Source organism: Quercus suber, unplaced genomic scaffold (genome assembly GCF_002906115.3).
Source record: "Quercus suber isolate HL8 unplaced genomic scaffold, Cork oak 2.0 scaffold_671, whole genome shotgun sequence".
Classification (NCBI taxonomy): Eukaryota; Viridiplantae; Streptophyta; class Magnoliopsida; order Fagales; family Fagaceae; genus Quercus; species Quercus suber.
This window is the reverse complement of record NW_027070112.1, coordinates 334,038-358,455: the sequence shown is the minus strand read 5'-3', so window position 1 is coordinate 358,455 and position 24,418 is coordinate 334,038. Positions and strand designations below refer to the sequence as shown.

Genomic DNA, 24,418 nt, shown 5'->3' with positions numbered 1-24,418 from the left:
TTTTTTTTTTTTTTTTTTTTTGGTTTAGCTACTGGCGTTTATGGTTATGGCTGGTGGGCTGACGATGGGGTGGGTGTCTGTGGCTCCGTCAGAGTGGGTTTTGGGTCAGTGGGTGTGGGCGTGGGTTTGCTACCTAGGTTTTTTTTTTTTTTTTGGGTGTTGACGGTAGATTATGGGTTGCCGGTGGTGGTGGTGGTGTCAGGTATGTGTAGTGTGGCTGTGGTGGTGATTGTGGTTGTTGAACAAAAATAAAGAGAGAGAAAGAATAAATAATGTGTTGTATTGTAAATGATGGTAATTATGGGATATATTATTTTTTTTGTGTAGAAATATTATTTTAATGAGTAGAATAGGAAAATAAAAGTTGGGATGCTGAGTGTATTGTAAAATGATATGGTATAATTGATAAAGTAGCTTTTTAAAATGGTAAAATAAGATGAGATATGAAATCCGAATGTGGATGCTCAAAGAAAGAAAGGGAGGCAGAGAAACTGAGAGAAAGATCTGGGGAGGAAGAAGAAAAAGAAACTAGGCACAAACATAACACATCTAAGTTCCACCTTTTTTTTTTTTTTTTTTTAATTATGTTTTTTTGTTTTTTATAATTTTTTTAATTTTTAAAATTGATAAATTTATTTTTTAAGGTTAGATGCTGATATGGAAGCTGACGTGGATGCTAATGTAGCATTTTTTTAATATTATTTTAATGGACATGTTAGCATTTACTATGCCAACAGTGCACTCCATTTGCCACGTAGGATATTTTTGTTAAGTGACTGACGATAAGGACCAAAATGAAACGTGTTTTTAGTTTTAGGGACTAAAAGTGGAAAAATAGAAATGTAATGACCAAAATGAAAAAAGTACAAAATGTAGGGATCAAAAGTGCATTTACACCTAGATTAAAAGTATCACTAGCCATTATGAAAGGTCACCATAGTCACGTGAAATAAATAAATAAATTTTACTTTCTCAACTTGAAGTTGCTGAATAATTCTCCAAGGAATGAAAAATTGCATTTTATATTGATGTGAAGGTTAGACGTTGTAAATATGTGGGTTTTGTAAATAATGTGATTAACGGTAGGTGTTTGAGATGTGTATTTTGTTTTAGAATGAGAGAGAAAGAGAAACACATATTTTATATTAACTTTTATTTTATAACTTTTCTCCAAAGTTTTTTTTTTCTTTACTTTAATTGAATAATTATAATGGATATGTGTATGCAATTTATAACTATTGCTTTTTATAATACATATACAACATTCTCCAAAACCATTTTACATAAAATATATAATATTATCTGTGCATTGCACAAATAGCTTATTGGTTAGCATTTAAAAGTAGTCCCTAGTTTCTAACAAGAACATCCATGATGACTAATTTTAAGTGTGCGTTTGGATTGGGATGGAAAAAAAAAATTATTTTACTATTCAGCTTATTTTTGCTACTATTTATGGTCTCACTATACTATTTTAACTAACTTTTACCTTTATCTACAATACTTTCAGTAATAAATTTTCAGTTTCAGCAAAATAAATGATATCCAAACATCATAAGAGCATCACTAGTAGGCTGGCTATCTCTAAATTTTGGAGAGAAAATCCACTGTTCAAACAAAAAAACCCCTCCTACAGCCTCTCCATCTCTAATTTTTTTTTTTTTTTTTTAGATTTGCTACAGTTGCTCTCCAGGCCTGGAGAGCACTGTAGCAATCATTGTAGCATATCTAAAGAATATTTCCCCTTAAAATAATACCGGTTGAATTAAAAAAAGACTTTTTTCTCTCTCATTCTCTCCATTTCTCACATAATCCAAACACAAAATACAAAACAAAATCCAATTATTAAAATAAAGTTGAATCAGAACAAGAAAATATGAAAAAAAAAAAAAAAAAAGAACAAGCCGATCTGACCCATCTTGGTGGTGGGGAAGACGACGAGCGGTGGTGGGGCGGCGGACGTGGTAATGCTACATGGTGAACGCCGATCTCCATGGGCAGTGGGGGGCGTGGACGAGTAGCAGTCTTTCTCCTCTCTCTCTCTCTCTCTTTCTCTCCCTCTCTCTCTTCTCTTTTCTTTGATGTGAACAAAATGTGAGGTTGTTGTTACTGGAATGTTCTTGAGGTGAAAAAGAAAATAAAAGGGGGGAGATAGAGATAGGACTAGACACTTGTGTTTAGGAGAAAACAAGTGAAGTGATCTTTTTTGTTATATTGGGCTGGGTTGCTTCCTGCAATACTAGGCACAAATATTCTGAATAAGGGAATTGAGACCGGTCCAACTGCAACTCAATTTGGTTTGACTTGTGCGCAAACGTTGAATCAAAGTCCAAGGGAAGACGCTGCAAAGTGGGCTTATCCTCTGTTTCTGCCGCATAAGGAACTTTTCTCCAGTTTCTGCCGTTGCTAGTTTCTGCCGCAGAATGAACTTTTCTCCGGTTTCTGCCACAAGTCTGACTTTCTGCTATGCAGCAAAACTTTCTGCCGTGTAGTAAAACCGTCTGCTGTGCAGTAAAACTTTCTGCTGTGCAGTAAAGCTGTCTGCCACGTAGTAAAATTGTCTGTTATGTAGTAAGTAAAGCTTTCTGCAACGTGAATGAATACTCTCCATTTTTCTTACGCAGAAATACTTTTCTACTTCCTTCACATCAACAAATCTAAAATCCAAAGAAAATACCATCAAACAAATGTTAGTTTAAATGGGTTAGCATATTCTCAAATATATATACATACATATATGAATATATATACATATACGTATTCATATATACATCTATAAAATATATTCTGCAGGACATGAGAGACAAGATATATATATATATATATACCTATGACAGGATAATGATTAGTTTGTGTCAAAGTAAAACACGTAATAATAAACAAAGAAGAAAGCTTTGGCAAAAAAGGTTTAGCTAGTATAATAGCTTAACATGGTAAATACAATAAAAAGGTGCTACGGCAGAATAACTAAATACAGCAGATATAAGTTATAATGAGAAAAATCAAATATATTTGCAATCGAAATCAAGTATTGAATCTTCCCATAGAATAAGTAAACCAAGAAGGAACCAAACCCCAACTTGAACAACCTTCTCATAGGCTTTTGTCATCAAAGTTGTGCATTTTGAAGAATTGACTATTAGCTATTACTTTTGGGGACTTCAAAGAGTGGCTTTGCTAAGAGGGAGGAAAAAGATGGTCTATTGATGCATGCCCCTATTCCTACCGTATTTTCTCTCTTCTTTTTTTACCACTTTATTTCTTTCTTTCTTTCTCTCCATTCTATTTTACTCTTAGTTTCTTACTACTCTCTTGCCGTGAGTTGTTCCCCTTTTTGGTCTTTCCTTTTCCCTAGTCCCTCTCTCTGGGTACTTATTACTCTCTTACCATGGATTTTCTCCCTTAAGTGCTTCTCCCATCCGGTCCCTTTTTCATCCATGGCTATCTCCTCATTTTATAGTGAACTAATTCAATTGGATTTCTCCCTTTTACCCCTAGGGCTTTACCAATTGTTTTTGGTTTGTTGTAGGCATCCATTAGGACTATCCAACAACCCATTGGTTGCCTTGACCATTGTCATTGCTTAGTACATGTTTGCTGCACAATAAAATTCCCTTTTGTTTGTTCTTGCTGTATACCTCTAACTTTAGGTTCAAAGATAAAGATTGGGCTACCTCACTATCTAGCTTTATGGCATGCATTAGATGGTCCCAACTATTTATTACTTTTTTTGGATAAGATATCATCCCAGTAAGGTATATTCCCAAAAGAAGTCATGGCAAGAAACCAAATATAGATCCCTTTTTCCCTCATCACCAAATCACGCCCTTTGAATCCTTTGACCGTGGGCCCACCTTCCTTGTATTGGCTGGGTACAGGTTGGTGGGGTTCCAGCCCTTATGTTTTTGTCTTCTTTCGTTCCCACGCCATTTCTGTTGTAGTAGATTAGTTCTTTTTTTTTTTTTTTTGCTGTGTGTTTTTTGTCTTATTTTCTCATGCGTTTCCTGCTGCGCTTATCATTTCCTTTGGTTTGGCTTTTCTTCCCTTTACGTGATTCCTTCTGCTGACACTTCTTGCTGTTCCTTGTTTCTTTTTACTGTGCTTCTTCATATCAGTTTTCACGCCTATCTTTTTTATACAAAAGGATTTGGGTTTTTGTGGGCCAAATAATGTTGACTGGATCAAAAGGGTCTTAGGCCAATTTATCTTCATCTGCCGAAGCCATTCTGCAGAGAATTGTATTCTGCAGCAAAGCTGTATTCTGCGGCAAAACTGTATTCTGTGGCAGATTTATATTCTGCTACAAATTTGTGTTTTTCTTTAGATTGCTTTCACTTGCATTTCTTTCTTTGGACTTTCTTACAAGCTGTATTCTGCGGTAGATTTGTATTCTGCAGCAGATTTGTATTCTGCTACAAACTTGCATTTTGCTATAGATTGTTTTCACTTGCACTTCTTTTTTTGGACATTTCTTGCTCTTCGATCTTCTTGATGGGTCTTTGGGCCTTACTTTTCATTAGGCTTTCCTTCGTATGTGCTTTTGCGTCTTGTAACTTATTGGGCTTTCTACCTCATAGGCCTTTGGATATGGATTCGCAAAATTGGGTATCAACAACAAGAAAAAGAAAAAAGAAAAAAGAAATGAAATGTGTATGGATGAAAATGAAATGAAAGAAAGAAAAATAATATAAAAAATAAAAATCCTAATTGAAAAATACTACCACAATATTTTCACAATAAATTTTAAGTAACAGATTGTTATTAGTTAATATTGACGAGTAAAAAAATAATTTTGGTGGTGGGTTTAAATTAGAACTAGTAACAACTTTTCACATAAATTTTGTTGGGAAGTATTGCGTAAAATATTGTGAATATAACATTTTTCATTGAAAATATAGTTGTTAAAAAGAATAAATGATGATTAAAAAAATGAATGAAAAATAATATTTAAATGAGATAGATAATGAGATAGAGAATCTAAAAGTGTATTTGAAAAACTAAGAGGCTGTTTGGATGACCCATTTTCATGACTCAATTATCAGTTTTCATAACTCAATTCTCAAAAATGGTGGGACCCATAGCAAAATACTCGTTTGCCTACACCAATACTCTATTTTCATAACTCTGTTTTCAATACTCAATTCTCTACTTTTTGAGTTATGAGTTATGGAAACTGAAAACAACTTTAGGCTGTTTTCAGTTTTCAATTCTCAATTTTCAATGGCAAAATTGTAAATACCATTACCAAACCGGTCCCACAGTCAGAATTTGCTTCCTCTTTTTCTTCTTTTCTCTTTTTTTTTTTTTATCTTTTCTTTTTGTCTTTCACGGCAGACCTGCTTTCTTCTTCTTCTTTTGCTTCTTTTTCTCACTTTCTGGGTTTCTTTTCCATTCTCCTTTCTTTTCTTTTTTTTCTTTCTTTTCGTTTCACGTTGGTTCTGGTTTGGTTTTTTTTTTTTTTTTTTTTCCTTTTCCTGGGTTCGGTCTCTCCGGTGTTCATCCTTTTTTTTTTTTTTTTTTCTTTTCCTGGGTTCGGTCTCCCTGGTATTCATCCTCTTTCTTTTTTTTTTTTTCCCTTTCCTGGGTTCAATCTTCCCATTGTTCATCTTTTTTTTTTTTTTTCTTTTCCTGGGTTCGGTCTCTCTCGGTGTTCATCCTCTTTTTTTTTTTTTTTTTCCTTTCCTGGGTTCAATCTTCCCATTGTTCATCCTTTTTTTTTTTCCTTTTCCTGGGTTCGGTGATCTGGGTATTTTTTTCTTCCTTTCTTCTTTCACTGGTTCGGGTTTGGGGGTATTGAAAAAAAAAAAAAAAAAAAGCTGCGCCAGTGACAGAGCTGGGGCCCACAAATAGTGTGAAAAAATTTGAGTGATGGCATGAAAAAGATGGAGCCAAACGGGTATTAATTTTAGAGTGATGGGTGATGAGTGATGAAAAATGAATGATGAGTAATGAGTGATGAAAATTGAGTGACGAAAATTGAGTGACCAAAAAATAGTTCCCAAACAGCCTCTAAGTAATTAAAAAAAGTAAAATAAACTGTCCATCTTCAAACAATACAAAAATTTGGAAAGCCGGCTGGTAATCTTCTGACCGGAAGAATCCAAAAGCTAAATTGGTCTTCAGAAAAAATAAACCAAACATTCCCGTTATGGATTTTATTTATTATTATAAAAAAGTTATATATTTGGTCTTAAAAAAAATAGCCAGAAGAATCCGCAAACACAATACAAATATAACGGCGGTAGCTATCGTCTCAACGTAGAGTTGTTGCGGTCGCATTCGCAGCAGCCAGCAGAGCAGTTTTTTTTATCTTTTGTTTCTCAATCTAATTTGTAGAGAAAAACACTTGGGACTAGTTGGAGCCTGAAGCTGAAGGTAACACTCTCTCTCTCTTCTCTTCTCTATCTTCTTTGTTTGGTGCGAATTTTGTCTCACTTCATCTGATGTTTAACTTGTTTTTGTTTTTACTAATAGTAATAAATATGTTCCAAATTAGGGTTTCTTTAAATTTTCATATGGCAGTTGCTTGCTTAATGCTTATACACTTTGCACTTGGTTGTTGTTTGTGGAGAAATTTGAGTTACATACATGTTTCAAATTATTATTATTATTATTATTTTTTGCATGACTTGACTTGAACTGCTTGCTATATGTTATATTATGTTGTCTGTTCAGCCATTTAATTCAACGCAACCAATTGCAGGCAGTAAAAAATCGCTGCTTTCACATCTGACATCTGTTCTGTTGCGTTCTCACAGTCACAAGAACGTATGATGTTCATCTTTAATGTCTTTGTTTTTGTTTTAGACTAGATCAAGTCGTAGCCAGACATTTCATAACCCGTTAGGCCATTAATAATCATTATGCTAAGCGTTATTGATATGTTATACTTAAATGGCTTCAATTAGTGTTATGGCTTCATATATGTATATATGTGTGTGTGTGTAGAAACCATGTTAGAATTTGAAAATCAAGTTCTTCTAATTGGTTGACTGGTGGTGGAGACATTTGAGATAATTGGAATGACATAGAGATCAGATGTATGGAGTAATGAAATTTCTAATTGTCAAGGGTAATTTTACAATCTGAATATGAGCTTACTGTTTAAACCCACCAATCAAGCCTTTGTTTTTTTGGTTTTCTTTTACTGGTTTTCTCTCATAGTACACCAACTTGCACATTCACACCAACTGATTATGCTCTGAAGTTGGATTAGTAGCGTTTATTTGTGTCTTTATATGATTTTTTTAATAGAAGTTGTAATTAGGGCTTCCCCCTCCTGGATGTTTCCTTGTATCACTAAGCAGAGAGTTCGATGATTGCTTTTTAATTTTTAAACTGTCTAAAAGACAGAGCCACTCATGAACCAATGTTGTTGGGTCTGTTAGGGAGTTTCGACTAAGTTAATTTTCTCTGACGCAGCAACAGAGTCAGTAGACATGCCAAAGAACAAGGGAAAGGGAGGAAAGAATAGGAAGAGGGGAAAGAACGAAGCAGATGATGAAAAGCGTGAGCTTGTGTTCAAGGAAGATGGGCAGGAGTATGCCCAAGTGCTTCGCATGCTGGGCAATGGCCGGTGCGAAGCAATGTGCATTGATGGCTCCAAGCGCCTTTGCCATATTCGGGGGAAGATGCATAAGAAAGTATGGATTGCAGCTGGTGATATCATACTCGTTGGTCTTCGTGATTACCAGGATGACAAGGCTGATGTGATCCTCAAGTACATGCCAGATGAAGCAAGGCTTCTGAAGGCATATGGAGAGCTTCCTGAGAATACGCGTCTCAATGAAGGCATCATTGATGATGAGGAGGATGGTGGTGGTGATGATTATATTGAGTTTGAGGATGAAGATATTGATAAGATATAGGGTTTAGGAATCAAATCTGTGTGGATTTTATCTTCAGTTTTTAAGTGTTGTGGTTAATGGCACATATAAGTCAAAACTTTGAAACTCACTTTGTGAGTTTGGATCTCTGGGGTGAATTGGATGTATTCAATTAACACCCCTTACTAATTAATGTCAGTTATGTTTGCCTTTGCTAGACTACTATGGCTATCGTTGCCTTTTGGACTGATTGTTAATGTTTTGTTATACTCACCTGTTCTTGGTTGCTCAATGGAGTATGAATTTTGAAGGGTATAAAGTTTTGAAGGTGCTTTATACACTGGTTATAAATTTTACATGGGCAGACACGTGCAATTCTTTTGTGTTTGAGAAACTTGAAGCGTGTATGATTATTGAGAAACATAATTTTTAGGCTACATTACAATTTACACCCTCTAAGTTTGACATGTTTCAATTTAGTACTTTTTAAGTTTTATTCTTTTCATTCTAGTTCTTTAACTTCCATTCGTTTCCAATGTAGTCCTTCCCCTGTTTGTTTCACACCGTTAAGTCGATTTAGATGGAAGATTGAACGGAACCAGATGGAAGGATTAAATTGAAAATAGATTAAAGTTAAAGGATTGAAATGAAAAAAGAAGAAGGAAACATTAAGATATGTGTTCTTGGATGCTTGTTGGTAGCAGTTTAGCAGATAAGATAATGATTTTGAGTCTTGACATTTACAAGGGAATTTAGAGACATTTAGAATCCACATAATTGATAGAATACATTCTAGACTGTAAAAACAAACACGGGTTGTCTTGACATATTTTAGAACCACTTTGGGCAAGTTACTGATCAGGAAATCAGGAGACTGTTAAGATGAATTACTTTTGCATTTAATTTCTCTTTTGCTGCCCACTTGGTTTTGATTGCTCTTTATTTCCTTTTCAGTCTCCCTTGAACCATCCTTCATACTCACCTACAGCATCATAAAATATACCAGTTTGAAAGAAGTGTCAATGAACTGAAAGAAAGAAGACGACACAATGACTCATAGTCTCATACTTAAATTTTCCATTAGCAGATATCGATCAACTTTGATTGTTGTACTATGTAGTATTAGATTGAATGTCAAAAGTCATGCAAAAATCCAAGAATTTTATATCATGCTTAACAAAAATTCTTTGACCATTGAAGCCTTCAGATTTATAAGTTGATTTGGATCATATCTCATGATTCAAAACTGTATATATTTTTATATTACTATAACTCTAGCCAGAACATTCTACCTTGGTGTACTCTTTTGTGCTATGGTAGCTTGGCACAGTTTTCCGCCTAGACACAGTTCTGGGAGCCTTAAGCCTGTTTTTGTTAGGCTTCAATCCATCTTTCACTTTTGGCGCAGCTACTTTAAAGCTGTCAAATTGGACAGACACCTCATTTGAGCCACAGCTTTCTTTTTCTTCTCCTGCTACATCGAAAAATCGTTTGCTGAGCATGAGTCTTTGATTACTGTCAAATGGTTCAATCTGCTTGTTTATACGGCTTTCAACTGAGGAGCTTTCTGGAAGGCGGGTTGCCATCCACCGCTCTAGCCAGCTCCAACCCATGTCTGGTTCTTCGCCATTGGCTTTGGACTGTTTTCTCTTTGAACAGATTCGAAGCTACAAACAAATAGGTTCAAGTAGATTTATATCAGCTCTAAACTTACATCAGAAAAATATTTCAGATGTACCTGTTGTGAGAAAGCATAAGCTAGTGCTCTCTCACGCCTAGTTGTTGCCTCCAGTTTCTTCTGAATCCTCCTTTTAGATATGTTGCTACTCACTGTGCTATCATCCCAGTCTTCCTGTACATTTCATGAGGTAAAATATATAAATATTGTACTTGAGCTTTGGCGCAATTGATCAGGGGTTGGGAGGGTCAGGTTCAAATCTTAGCATACAAAAAGTAGAAATAGTGAAATGAGAACTAGCTGTTTGAAGTTTTGAGTGTTTCTAACCATAAATCCTAACTGAGTGAATCAGCAATTCTGCTCCAAGTTTAGTCATTTCAATAATTATACATCCTTCAGATTTCAAGTGAATTTGTGCAAGGATCTGTTTCGCAAGAACACATCCAATCTTGAAAACACCTCTGGAGCAATACGCTTAAGCCTTAAAGTCATCTTTGTTCATTCCATTTATTCTTGATTAATTTATTTTTAAAGCTATTTATGATTTCCATATTTTCCTTTGATTAAAATTTGCCACTACTTGTTTTTAGTATATCTGGCTCTAAGAACTAAAGCACAGAAGTTAGAATTGATTGTTGTTCTACCTTCAGCTGTAGAACTTGAGTTCTGGCCTTCTGTTGCATTCGGTGGGGAATTTCCACTCTCTCTTCTTGTACTGAGAAGACTTCAGCAGAATTTCCTGTTTGAACTTCAACTGATGTGCCCACAGACTCCCTACTTGGACTCTCTGTTTCCACAATAAGATCCTGGACCTGGTTACCATCTCTCAGATTTATTCCTTCAATTTGATGCCTAACCTGAAATTTGAGCACCCCAATGACCATAAAGTTCAAGAATTGCAAGTGCCATAAAGCGGATTCATTGGTTGTCAAATGCAGGTAATGTAAAGGTACATAGATATTTAATGCACGTTCAGTTATTGTTTTGAAAATTGGCATTTTCTGATAATGTTTTCCATTCGAAGGTAGATTTTTCAGGTAAAATTGAACCGAGTGCATGCATGTAAACTTATTCTTCAAAATTAAAGATCCCAAGATACTTTCATGTGTAATTTAATTAATCAAGATAAATTCCATTCAACATGATATCCAAATTTGAAGAGAACTAAAGCTTTTGAATAATAAAATTGATGTATTTTTAACAGTATGAATTAACCAGAAAGCCTCTAAATGCTGACTGAATGATGGTTGCGGCATTTTCTTCACACAAGAAATTATGGGTTGAATCCTGCTCTTCCTCTGGTATATCTTCCTTGCTTTCTTCACTTCGGATATCTACTTTGTCTGTCAAGTCTTCTCGTATGGGCTGTGTAACAGTGGCCTCAGAGCTTTTAACTGAAGCTGAATCTTCCTCTGCAACAACTGAATTGAATTCATCACCACAAAGGTATGCTCTAACAGAGCTCCATCGTTTCTTTTCCACCACATTGCTCCTTACCTAAATAGAATTAAAATAGAAAACCAGATAGGTATTTTACTCGAATAAAAAAACAACGTGATCAACCAAGTAGACTAGGAAAACCAGACTAGTGTAGACATATGACTAAGCATGACCCATAAAGTTTGTTTGATGCATATGGCATACTTGATAACAAGCGACAAGAATGCAAAGAATAGGCATTTTCTACAACTAGAATCTAGACCATGATAGCTTCAAGAAAACTGTAAAACTGCAGTAGTAGAACTAGACACTCACATTGCTTTCATGAGTCCCAACAGACCGGTTTCTAGAGAAGACACTCCGTACCAACTCTCCGGTGATGCCCATCTCAAATGAGCAATTTCAAGAAGAATTCTCAAGAAAATTGTCCTCAATTATAATGAAAACCATTAAAACTGCTGAGTTTCGTCTATATATGATTGCAAATGAAAGTTGGAAAATGCAAGTGACGTTATCTTTCAGTAGTAGTCCCTAATATGCTTTACTGGATAATAGTACTTAATAAGATAAAGAAAATAGCTAACACGTTTTAATAAATAGAGTAATGCAACATGTTAAGCTAGAATTAGATCAGAGGATCTTCAGGGATTGCAGAGCTTTAGAGCTGGATTTAGACCTTTAATTTACAAAAATAATGCAAGCTGAAAAGTAAAGTTTAGATAGAAAAGCATATATTTGAGAGTACATATATTTATCACTTTTGCATATACTTTTTGCACATGGCTTGCAGAAGATTGGCCTAATAAAAAGTTTGCTTGTTATTGGGGTTGTCTATTCCTTTCAGCTCACTGCACCTACCCTTAAGTTGATTCTTTTGGGTTTCTGCAGTTTATTAGTTTGTCGATCCTGAAAATGAAAAGCACAACAAATAATCTTAGTGACTGTTTAGGAAGCCAAAATTTTTGGTCAGGGACTGTTTAGCCTGATTTTTTTTTAATATAAAAAAAATGCTCTAAGCAATAGCAAATGCCAAAATCTTGCTATTGACCTCAGATGGACTTAGATGATGTCAAATATGCCCCTTAACTATTAACTAGCCACCATTTGTTATTGTGCTGAAGTGGTAACATCAAGGCTTTTTTTTTTTTTGGTTGCAAATATTGGAGCAAATTAATAAGTTCTTGTGATTCTAGGATGGGTGACCATGACTTGATACGCTTGCACATTAGGAATAAACTAATGGTCATATGCCAAATTAGCTACCATTTGTTTAATTATGATGAAATGTTTAATATTTTTTAAGGCTATTTTTGCAAAGATTGGTGCGTCTTAATAAACTATTGTGATACTAGGATCAGGATGGGTGATGGTGACATACTACTGCCCATGCACTTCAGGACCATTGAATTTTCAGTGCCAGGAAACCTCTGTCTGCCTGCTCAATAAGATCATATGGATTATGGACAAACACTGCCAATCTAAAAATTGATATTTTAGGGTGCAAGAAAATCATTAGATATAGGTGGTGCCAGCCATTGATGCATCAGACATGTGAAGGTCATTATCAGCTCAATCGTGGTCCTAAATTCCTAATCAGCATTTTTTTATTCGACTCAAAATCTTGGTGTTGCCAACACTATTGAGTTATGCCTAAGTATAGCGTTGCTCTTGCTCATGTCTAAATTTTCACTTTGTCCTGCAAATATGGATCCAGTTAAATACACAAGGCTGTTAGTTCTATTATTTATTTTTGTTTTGGTCGTTCTTTGGGCTGACATTACACGATAATATAAAAGGGTGGCATGTGCTATACACTTGCTATAAAATAAAAGGGGGTTTAGTTTTACCATGCATATATAGAATGAGGGGTGGGTTAGTCTTAAGCTGGAAGGCCTTGTGGCTTGTAGCTGAGGATAAGAATGCTGAGCTTCATTAATTATTCATATGTATGTATGTATGTATGTACGTACCTGGCCGGATATCTCACGTGGAAATAATTGAGGATGATGGATTTTTCTTGAAGCTTGTCTATGCTTATAATTATGAGAGCTGCTGCCTATCTTTATCAACAATTTTCCTTCAGGAAGTAAAGGTTTGTGCTATAGTCCTCACTCTTCAACATGAAGAGACTACTGAACATGACATTATTTATTATCATAGTCGTGTATTGTATTGATGATGAACCTGAAAGTGGCCAAGAAGGCAAATAAAAAAAAAAAATATTTATTCAACAAATGGTAGTGATACTGATCAGCACTCAATGGACCAAATCACCATTTCTATCCTGATGAGCCCTCTCAAAAGCCCAAAACCATTTTCTTCAAAGTAGGACTTGGACGCATGTGTGCGCGTGTACAAAGCATACCTCATCATTGTATCAAAAAGTGAAATTTCCTTACAAAAAGTTTGTGGTAATCAATCCATGGAGACAGCCTAGTTATAAATGCCAGCGGTCCAGTCCTTGTGGTCCATCTCAAAAATGGGGATTTAATACTCTTTGGATTTGAGTTTGATGAGGTTCATTTCCTCAATTTTTTCGAGGACGAGTGGAATATTTTCTCATGCCTGTGACAATGAAGAACACGAATGACTTTTCTGGCATGGGAATATGGAAGAAGAAACATGGCATCCATGAATTTCCTGATTTACCTATGGCCACACCTCCATTGGGCCTTGGATACAAGCCCACTGAAGAAGGCCTGTTGATGCTATAATGAAAGGTTCGAAGCCGTGCTTTAGCCTAAGCTCGGGGACTCCCTTACGAGCCCATCTCTATGAGACTATATACTACTATATACTTTAATCCTTAATGGTGTTACTATAGATTTTCTAAACCTTAGTATAATCAAAATACTACAAAAAGACTACCTGCTTGGGAGAACTTTTCAAATTGTAAGATTGAGATTGAGGATTTGGTCCATGGAATAAAGAAGCTAAAGACTGGATATTGGATCAAAAGCTTGATGCTGAAGCCATGAAGAATTTACTTGGAGATACTGTCGGAATGCTAAATGGAGGAAGCACACACTTGATCCAATAGGTCTGGTTGTTCCTACAGAAGCCACTCTCAAGAATTGGACTTGGGAAGGAGATGATTCCTAAGATAATCACCAAGATGCTGTCAAGACCAAGTTCATTGAGTCTGTTAAATACACAGTGTGTCTCAAACGAGTCTATACTTTCGAGTCTAATTTTGTTTGTCTCTAATTCTGAGTCCACCTCTGAGTCTAAGTCCAAGTTCGTTGAAACATTTGAAGATTCCAATAAGGGGAAGTTTGATTCCGCTTATATCTTGGCGTTTTTCATTGTTGCATTAATACATAATATAATTGTAGCAACAATGAAGAAACACCTCGGTTTGTTTATAAAATGAAAAAAGTTATGTCAAACCAATTAAAGTAGAAATTGAATTTGTTAATTTAGAATTTGAAAACGAACCTAAAATGGTACATATTGGTCAAACTTTAACCTTGGAAGTAAAGGAAGAATTGATTGCACTTCTAAAAGAGTTCAAGTAAGTATTTGAATGGTCCTATGAAGACATGCCTAAGATCGATATAGATATTGTTCAATATCAGATTCCCACTATGTCAAATGTAGCCGATATGGACCCTCAAGATCATGGAAGAAGTTGACAAATAGTACAGTGCTGGATTTCTCAAGGGAGCCAATTATTTGAGTGGTTGGTTAATGTGGTACTCGTGCCAAATAAGGATAAAAAGTCAGAATGTGTGTGGATTTCTAAGATCTCAACAGATTTAGTTTGAAGGACGATTTTTCGTTACCTCACATTGACATGTTAGTAGACAATACAAAAAGGCATGCACTTCTTTCCTTTTATGGATGAATTATCTTGTTTTCAATCAGGTTAGCATGGCACATGAAGATATGGAAATGACGTCTTTCATCACTCCATAGGACATTTACTGTTGTAAGATATGCATTTTGGATTGAAGAATGCTGGAACCACTTATCAACGTGTAGCTACCACGTTGCTACATGAAATGATGCATAAAGAAATAGAAGCCTATATTGATGACATGATAGTGAAGTACAAAGATAATGAGAGGCATGTGAATACTTTGGAAGTTCTTTGAAAGAATTTGTCCTTACAAGTAAATGCTAAATCCAAAGAAGTGTACTTTCTAGGAAGCAACTAGGTATTATTGTCGGTTACAGAGGTATAGAAGTTGACCTGGATAAGAGAAGGCTATTCCAAAGATGAAAAAACCTAGGAATGAGAAGAAGATCCAAGTTTTCTAGGGTTGATTTCAATATATCACTTGTTTCATTGCACAACTAACCATTCAAGTTGCTTAAGAAATATGTCGGTAAAATAGAATAAATAATGCCAAGTAGCCTTTGACAAGACCAAAGAGTATTTGCTAATCCTTCAATGCTATTGTCACCATATCAAGGAAGCCATTGTGTAGACACTGCATTTTGTACCCCTTACGACTCGCGCCCCTGTTTTCCAATGTTGGTAGTACTCTAAAGTCCAAGGTTGGTTTAGGGCCCAATCATATGAAAATTGACTTGAGGAAAATATTTGTGAAAAATATAACTTATTTTTTGAAAAATAAAACTATTTTTGGAAAAGAAAGGCTTCAAGAAACCCTAAGTGTGCATATGCATACACGTGTATGCGTATGCACACTCAAGCCATGCATATGCATGCTTATTGCATGCACACGCATTTACGGGCATGCGTACATAACTAGGGTTCCAGAAACTATGTAAGGAAAACTTTTTTTGTAATAAAATTGGCTTGGAATGAATCTCACATTGTATGGGAGCCACCCCAAACCCTTATTTTTCGACTATATAGAGCCATAAAAGGCACTTTTTCAAAGGCGGACGAAATATTGGTAAAAACACACAAGATTCACTAGAAAATAGTAGACGTGGCAAAATGGGCGGGTTAGGTTGGGTTAATCGGGTTGGCGAGTCAAATGGGTCACGAGTTATTTTTAAACGGGTCAATCGGGTTGCGGGTTGGGTCGGGTTGACCTTTTTTATTTTATTTATTTATTTTTTTTTTCCAATTACAAAAACAAATCAATGACAACCTGTTTAGAGCGAATGAATAAAATCAATTAAGCAAATGAATTGCACTTAATGCCACTTGTTAATATTTTTCCAATTCTAACAGTTTTGACTTTTGAGCATGACAAAAATTATTTATAGTCATAAATTCATGATGGAAAAAGTTTTCAATGTTAATAGTTCACTGTCAAAATGCATATAATTACAAGTTTACAATTTCAAAAAGAGATAGATCTTAAAACAAACAAAATAAGTAAGCTAACAAAGTAGAAAGTTATTGGTCTTCTTAAGTGCACATGTTCCTGTAGCATTTAAAATAATAGTAAAGTTAGATTACTTAGAAAGATAAACTAAACAAAAAAAGATTTAAAAATAAACATAACATATTAAGTAAAGAAGAATAAGTAAATATTTTATAAGAATTACACCTCAATCTACTCAACGTTGGTAGCAGATTCAGCACTGCAAATATTCATACTTGCAAATTGTACCTCAAGTTGGCCAATTTTGTCAGCATCTTCATCTACAATACAATATTTTAATATAACTTAATGTACTATAAAAGCAAATCAATACAAAATTAAAATTGTATAATTATGACTATAAAAAAAATTAAATTACCTTCAAATCCATATGGCCAACTTTTAGTACATAACGTAACTTCCACATTCTCAGGTAAAAGACGTAATCGATACGGAGTAAGAATTTTTTTCTCAGTGCTAAAACTTGATTTAGAAGCAACAGTAGTTATCGGAATGCTCATGAGATCCCGTGCCATTAAAGAGAGCGGAAACTGATTGTAATGCTCTTTCCACCAAGAGAGAACTTCCAACTTTGAATTTTGCTTTTTGTCAGGTCTAGGCTCTTCTAAATACAAGTCCAACTGAGATTTTTTTTTTTGTTTTGGTACCACGACCACTTTCATAATGAGCAAATTCCTAATCATAAAAAAAATTGCAATGAAAAATAATACCACACAACATTACAATCTTTATTATTAAAAAAGCATAGCACAACATATACCAAACAAAATGCAATTCACTTACATCATCTTCCATATCTTCATAATCATCAGTATTATCCACAGCACCGCTAGTATGACTAGAACTCCTAATACAAGATGAAACGTGGCCATAGGCTTGGAGCATTCATATTCTGAAAAAAGTTTATTCAATGTAGTCTCAATGCTCTCCACTTTCATTTCAGCAATGTGCTCAATTGGCTCTATTTTCTTGAAAATATAGTCCACATAATCCAACTTATACCTTGGATCAAGAACAATGGCATAAGCTTGCACCACACTATAACAATCCCAATATTTGTCAAATTTAACTTTCATCTGTTCTGCCATATTACTGATAAATGAATCTTGGCTCTCCATTTCTTCAAGTAAGATCAATTCAATTCGAGACACTCCTTGAGAATATAAATTTGCTGTAGGGTAATCAGTTCCAAAAAATAGAGTTGTAATATCATTGAAAGGTTTCAAAAACCGAGTTATCCTTTCAACTCTATTCCATTCATCCCTTGATGGACAATACTTGAAATTAGCATCTTCCTCTGCTAAACGATTCAACACAAAACGATATCTCATAGCACTGTCAATCATGTCATATGTTACATTCCATCTTGTACACACTTCTAAACATAAACCCTTTGTTCTCTTCATACCAACCATCTTGGCACATTCATCAAATCTGCACATTCTACTCTCTGATCCTTTAAGATATTTCATAGTTTCTCAAATCTTAATCACCGAGTCATCTATTATTTTCAATCCTTCTTGAACAATAAGATTCAATATATGAGCACCATAATGCACATGGAAAAAGATACCATCATATAACAATAAACCCCCCTCATTAAGCTTTTGCTTTATGAAATCTTGGCAATTATCATTATTAGATGCATTATCTAAAGTAATGAAAAATATTTTCTTCTTAATACCCCATTCTTCCAAGAAACTTAAAATTTTCTCTAATAAAAGAGTTCCCGTGTGTGGAGGTGGCATATGACAAAAATTCAAGATGATGTTTTTCAATTTCCAATTCTCATCCACATAAAGTGCCGTAAGACAAATATATCCCTCACTTGTAATAGAGGTCCATAAATCCAAAGTCAAACATATTCTACTAGGAATTGATTTTAACTTATTTTTAACATCATCCTTCTCATTCTTGTAAAATTTTAGAACATCAGCTTTTGAAGTATTCCTAGAAATATATTTAACATCTGAATTTAGATAGCAGAAAACTTTTCTAATGCCCTCATACTCAACAAAGCTAAATTGTAACTTATGTTTAATAATAGCCTCTGCTAACATCTCACGAAACTCTTCTTGAGTTATCTTGTTTTGTAACACCCTACCCTCTTCTTCACCATCTTGTTTTACTTCATTTCGTTTTAAGCATTTAAGAAGATTGCAATGCAAATTTGATGTTCCATGATAACTATTTGCCAAAAACATTTTCCCAAACCATTGACAAGTAGTCTTTTAACCCTTCTTCATTAATAGGCAATTTCACAAATTTAGTCCAAACTGTAGAAGTGTGTAATTTTTCCTTTGTTTTTTTCCCTAAAACTCTTTTTGGTTTCTTAAACTTTGATTTTGAATTAACTCTTAAAGATGGTGAATGATTAGTAGAAGTATCCAAAATTACAGCATCATCACCACTTTTCAAATTTACAGCTGGAGAAACCCCTGTACTCTAATTATCAAAGCAAAATATATAATTAAAATTAAAATTCTAGTCTATTTAAAACATCTAAAGAAACTGTAAACATAACTACATAAGACATTCATCCAAATGACACAAAGGCAGAGCAGAGGCAAAGGCAGAGGCAAAGCAGTATAATATATTTAATGACACATTCATCCAAATGACACAGACATTCAACAATCAAACACACAAACAATTATATATAATGTTAGCAGAGGCAGAGGCAGAGCAGTATACTATATTATTATTGCTAAATTATAAATTCATAATATTAAAAAATCAATCCAAAAACTAAAAACATTTAGGGATTTAAGAGAATGATGAAAATAATTTAACTTACCTTCACCATAGTTGATGATTTGTGGTTGTGCTCCTCTTAAATGGGTGCTTTGTGTGAAACTAAAAAAGTGTGGAATGTCGAATGTGTGAAGACTGAAGAAGGGCAGAGGCCGAACTCTAGAGGCGCAGGAGAAATAGAGGAACTCAACTTTCAAGTTTCAGGTTTGTTTGTATAATTGTATTGTGCATTTTGTGCTTTGGCTTTGGACGATGGAGTGAATCGAGTGATGGACTACAGCTAGCAAGCATTGAATGAGATTTTATTTTTTATTTTTTAATGGTTGTGATGGCCTTGGCCCTTTTGTAGTGTTGTGATGTCTTGTCTACTGTCAAGCACAGTATTAAAAAATCAATCCAAAAACTAAAAACATTTAGGGATTTAAGAGAATGATGAAAATGATTTAACTTACCTTCACCATAGTTGATGATTTATGGTTGTGCTCCTCTTAAATGGGTCAGCAGCTGTGTGGGCTGTGGGTGGCGAGAGACAAAGAAGTGAGAAAGCAGAGCAGTGTAGAAGGGCAGAGGCGCAAGCTTTGATTGCTTTGTGTGAAACTAAAAAAGTATGGAATGCCAAATGTGTGAAGACTGAAGAAGGGTAGAGGCCGGACTCTAGAGGCGCAAGAGAAATAGAGGAACTCACCTTTCAGGTTTCAGGTTTGTTTGTATAATTGTATTGTGCATTTTGTGCTTTGGCTTTGGATGATGGAGTGAATCGAGTGATGGACAACAGCTAGCAAGCATTGAATGAGATTTTTTTATTTTTAATGGTTGTGATGGCCTTGGCCCTTTTGTAGTGTTGTGATGTCTTGTCTATTGTCAAGCACAGTAGCACTGTAGCTCTTCTTATTGGTTGTGATCAACATTGAATATTTTATTACTAGTTTTGGTACTTTGTGCTTTATGTATATAGTATCAGGACGTAATTAAAAAAAAATTAGCGAATTTTTTTTAACGGGTCAGGTCACGGGTTATCCGGATCGAGTCGAGTCAGGTTGATCCGCAAAAAAATCAAATCGGGTCATAGGTCAATCCGTTTTTGTTTCGGGTCAAAAAAATTGAGTTTGGGTCAGGTATTTTTTTGGTTGGGTTGGGTTGGGTTGGGTCAAAAAATTCTGACTCGTATTGCCATGTCTAGAAAATAGTGAATTAAAGAGGAAGTTTTATACAAAACATCATCAAGTCAACTTTTGCTTGATTAAGACCTTTTCTAATCTTGATCTTCAAGTTTTAAGTTTACTAATCCATATTTGATTTGATTGTGAATATAAGGAACGGTCAAAATCAAGCTCTAAAGAGTTCTAATGTTGAGGTAAAGTTTCTAACTTTGTCTCTTCACTTTTCTTTACTTTTCTTTGTTTATGGTTGTTTGCATATATGTTTTAATGATTTAACATGTTTGTTAGTTTAGGTTTATATAGCTTTTATATTTGAAACATGCTAGGTTGTTAGACTTCTTGCTTTCTGTGTGTTTCTTTTTTGTGTTTTCTAGTCTAAGGTTTTGGATGTGTATGCGTGCGTATGCTCGAAGTATGTGTATGCATATAATTGGGATGGGCACGCATACTCTTGCCCAGAAACCCTAATCTGTCTTTGTTTGTTTTTCCTTTGTCTTATTTACATGTTTAGCCTCTGTTTTAACTTAGGTTGTTAGATTTCTTGCTTTCTATGTGTTTCTTTTTTGTGTTTTCTGGTTTAGGGTTTCGGGTGTGTATGCATGTGCATGCTCTTTGCATGTGTACGCATCCAGTTGGGATGGTTACGCATACTCTTTCCTAGAAACTCTAATCCATCCCTATTTGTTTTTCATTTGTCTTATTTACATGTTTAGTCTCTGTTTTAACTTAGTCCATCCATCTTTAAGTCTCAACTTCTCTGTTTTATTTTGTTTTGTTTGTTTTGATCTCTTTGATGCTTATTAGGGTTTTGTTTATTTGAAATACCATGAACATGCATATACCATGAACGTGTATTGATGTATAGGTATTGTGATGCAATGAGGTAAGTGAGGTAATTCATGCATAATCACATGAACATGTACTTGATTTGGGTGATAAGTATGATGGTTGATGAACATGAATATGCTTGGTTGAATCTCATGTTGTTGAAGTTTAGATGTCATGATATTTTTATCTAGATCTGCCTTATGATGTTTCTGCCCCCTGGAAAATGTATGCTTAATGCCATGATAGATGAATGTTAGGCTCAGGATGATTATGCCATGTTTGCTTGCTTTAGATGCATGCTAGCGTGTGTGTGAGTTAGAATAACATGTTAAATTTGCCTTTAATGAGATTAAGATTTGGAACAAAATAAGTAGAAGCTGACCCACGGGTCGGGTGGGGTTGGGTGTGTAACATCCTAGCCCAATTGCATTACTAATTTTATGGATTTATATACTTGGTATTATCTTAATTAATTTAAGTGCATAAGGCTTTAATATTTTGATTTTATAAAACATATATGTTATTTTAATGTTATTGAAAGAAGTTTATAAAGGTAACGATTTACATGCAAATTTATTTTATAGTTTTGGCCTTTATGGAATATAAGCTTATGAGGGGGTTGGGGGGGGGGGGTGGTAAGTAAATTTTAAAAAGTGCAAAAGTGAGCGATCAGCTCACTCTTCCCTTAGCAAACACATGCCCCACCTAAGTTAACTTCTATTGTCTTCCTAGCTGCTCCAGAACAGTTTCTTGGTTCATCTTTCTTTGCTCTTTTCTGTTCATTTTCCTTTGCTCTTACACGGCAACACCATCTCACACACCAACAACCCTCCCTCTCTCACTGAAACCATATATCTCTCTCTAAAGAAGAAACTAAAAGATTAACACTAAAGTTTCAGCTTCAAAGTTTGTGGGTAAGTGAATAAAACCTTATCTTATTTTGGGTATTTTAATAGTATAATTGTTTTGTATATTTTCCCTTCTTTATTCTCTAATCTGATTGTAGAAGCTAAAATTGTGATTTTGTATTAGTAATTTGAAAGATTGAGGATATTATGGTCAATTAGATGCTTATTAATGTATTTTAATATGTATAATATAGGTGTAAAAATACCCAAATGAAATGAAGGCCAATTGCATTTATTTGATGATTTTGTGAGAAAATATGTTAAAGCTGTCACTATGACAGATTTGGTGTTTACAACAAGAAAAATCTGGATTAAATCAATTTCTGTGTATTAGGGTGCTAGGAATAGTTTTTATGAATTCTAAGACACATATGATTGTAATGGAAGTGGTCTCACTGCATCTGGATTGATATAAAAATAATGGTTTAATTTCTAAATTACATGAAATTCTGTTAGGACAGATTTGAACATGTTGTCTTGTATGATTATAGTTAAATCATGGATTTATGCTTTGACTCTGAAATTGATATGGTATTTATTAGACATCTAGAGGAATGGCTCTATAAAATTGCATGAAGATTGGATGTGTTTAGATAGTCCATTTGTATTTTACAAATGAGGCTTATGCTGCTGAAATGAGCAGTAAATAGTAAATGATAACTCTGACTTTGAGGATTTAATTTTAAATTAAGGTGAATGCTTTGAGCCATAATTTTATATGCTTATCTTTTGTTATGTCTAGATCATAGATGAATTTTTATGCCTTGGTTTCTCTATGTTTGGGTATATAATGTATTTAATGAATGTCTCTTATTTTTGAAGAAACTTAGTGTGATGGGAATTAAGATTTTCTTGAGTTTGAGAGTTAGGTTGTGATTAAGGTATAAGTTTATATATTTAGGAAGAGTTGTTAGTAATAAGTTTTGGTCTTTCATTTAGGTGAAGAGAACGGGAACCTGGACACTTAAGCTCTTCTTATACAAATCTCTCGTGTCTTCTCTTTTCAGTAAGGGAAAAGTTATATGGGTATTTGGTAAGTCATGAGGTTATTTTAAAGTATATTATGCATTAAAAGGTTTTTGATTAGAGATATGCCATATAATCATGTTTTAGACAAAGATATGTTCGTGAGCTTTCGAAAACTTATGTATATGATTTGAACATATTGATGCTATTACTATTCACGAACATGATGTTTAAAGAAAAGAATGAAAATGCTATTATTATGAAATGTTATGCAAATTATAAATTTTAGTATGATATATAAGTAAGAAATGTTTTTGGGTTATGTCCTTTGGTAATCTGAACTCGATCAAAGTACATATTGAGGATAGCGGTTCGTCTGCGCTCAATCAAAGTATGTATTGAGGATGGCGTTGCGTTCGCGCATGTACTGAGGAGGGCGATGCGTATGCACTCAATCAAAGTATAAGTTTATGTTAAAAGTCATAATATTTTATGAGAAGAAGTTTATGAAGAAACTGATTATTTTATATGATTTTAAAGAGTCATTATAAAGTTTAGTGACTTTGTAAGAAGTGAAAGGAATTTAGCCTAAAAGATTTTGTAGTATTAATCTGATAAGGAAAAGGAGAACAATTATTTCCCTATGAAAAATGTGTAAGTTGTTATTATGATTAGTATAAAATACTATGCATGAAAAGATGTTCTCCTATCTGAATATTCATAAAATGAAATGATTTGATTTACATGCATTCTTGTTAAATGCTCATGGAGCTTAAAATCTTACTGGGTTTCACAGCTCACCCTATTATATTTCAATGCACAGGTTCTTTCCTGGAAGCAGCGAGAATATTAGAAATGGCAAGGATTTTGTGATTCTCGTTTGTTAGACTGTATAGTTTTTGTTGTGTAGTAGCTTAGCTTTTTTGTTATATAGTAGTTTAGCTCTTTTGTTGTATAGGAGGAATTAAGATGTACTTGATCCATTGATGTAATTTAGAACCTTAGTTTGTTTTGAACTCCAGTTGTATGTCTTTGGAGTTAGGTTTGTAAATAAGAGTTTTGCTAAACATTTAGTTATATAATATTTATACGGATATCTTAAGTTCAGCCAAGTTGTAATCTTGCAAAGTTCGAAATGAAATGAAGTTTCAAAATTTTATGAATTTTGTAAATTATGACTTTCATGCAAGGAAATAAAAAGGAATTCAAGAAACGGTTTTTGATAAGCACCTTCAACTTAAGTTGGGTCGTGTTAGTATTGAGGTAAACTTGATATTAACATGCTAGTCATGCTTTAAATTTTGAAGTACAAGTTTGGGTCGTGACAAGATATCTAACACCTTCCTATCCCCATACCTAAACTCTAAACACGTGCTCTGGTAAAAACTAGTCATTTCATGAAGGACTCTATATTCATGCTTCCTAGACCTAAACTAGGTGGCGACTCTATTTACACCCTTCGCCATGGTCTACCTTAGGCCAAGGCATACTAACCCAAAAAGTGGGGAGACAACTCGTTGCGAGCGATTACGCCCATACTTTTTTATTG

At 34.4% G+C, this 24,418-nt stretch overlaps 2 protein-coding genes and 2 long non-coding RNA genes across 6 annotated transcripts; 3 read left to right on the top strand and 1 right to left on the bottom strand.

Annotated features, from left to right (window-relative positions):
• Positions 1-5,825: 5,825 nt before the first annotated feature.
• Positions 5,826-8,048, top strand: LOC111986816 (eukaryotic translation initiation factor 1A). Of its 3 annotated transcripts, none has more exons than XM_024018500.2 (2): positions 5,826-6,375; positions 7,429-8,048. In XM_024018500.2, the coding sequence occupies exon 2, from the start codon at positions 7,440-7,442 to the stop codon at positions 7,866-7,868; it is 429 nt and encodes a 142-aa protein (XP_023874268.1). In that variant the 5' UTR covers positions 5,826-6,375; positions 7,429-7,439; the 3' UTR covers positions 7,869-8,048. The 3 variants fall into 3 exon arrangements, with proteins under 3 accessions (XP_023874268.1, XP_023874267.1, XP_023874269.1); XM_024018499.2 differs by having other exon boundaries at positions 5,830-6,375; positions 7,423-8,048; XM_024018501.2 differs by lacking the exon at positions 5,826-6,375 and adding an exon at positions 6,690-6,768 and having other exon boundaries at positions 7,423-8,048.
• A 458-nt stretch (positions 8,049-8,506) lies between these two features.
• LOC111986815 (protein IQ-DOMAIN 33) lies at positions 8,507-11,705 on the bottom strand. The gene is made up of 6 exons (XM_024018498.2): positions 11,260-11,705; positions 10,720-11,001; positions 10,149-10,361; positions 9,565-9,678; positions 9,119-9,493; positions 8,507-8,808 (listed from the first exon to the last, which is right to left on the bottom strand). The coding sequence occupies exons 1-6, from the start codon at positions 11,329-11,331 to the stop codon at positions 8,704-8,706; spliced, it is 1,161 nt and encodes a 386-aa protein (XP_023874266.2). The 5' UTR covers positions 11,332-11,705; the 3' UTR covers positions 8,507-8,703.
• On the top strand, positions 10,355-12,693 carry LOC136064347 (uncharacterized). Its single transcript, XR_010625972.1, has 3 exons — positions 10,355-10,442; positions 10,709-10,950; positions 12,297-12,693. It is a non-coding gene; the product is annotated as an uncharacterized LOC136064347 (long non-coding RNA).
• An 8,967-nt stretch (positions 12,694-21,660) lies between these two features.
• On the top strand, positions 21,661-24,041 carry LOC136064348 (uncharacterized). The gene is made up of 3 exons (XR_010625973.1): positions 21,661-21,909; positions 22,843-22,936; positions 23,693-24,041. It is a non-coding gene; the product is annotated as an uncharacterized LOC136064348 (long non-coding RNA).
• The last annotated feature ends 377 nt before the right edge of the window (positions 24,042-24,418 follow it).

Coding starts and splice junctions, on each gene's coding strand:
- LOC111986816 (XM_024018500.2), top strand. CDS start 7,440: ATGCCAAAGAACAAGGGAAAGGGAGGAAAGAATAGGAAGAGGGGAAAG.
- LOC111986815 (XM_024018498.2), bottom strand. CDS start 11,331: ATGGGCATCACCGGAGAGTTGGTACGGAGTGTCTTCTCTAGAAACCGG. Junction 9,494..9,564: donor CTTATGCTTTCTCACAACAG/GTACATCTGAAA, acceptor ATTTGTTTGTAG/CTTCGAATCTGTTCAAAGAG. Junction 8,809..9,118: donor GCACAAAAGAGTACACCAAG/GTAGAATGTTCT, acceptor ATGATGCTGTAG/GTGAGTATGAAGGATGGTTC.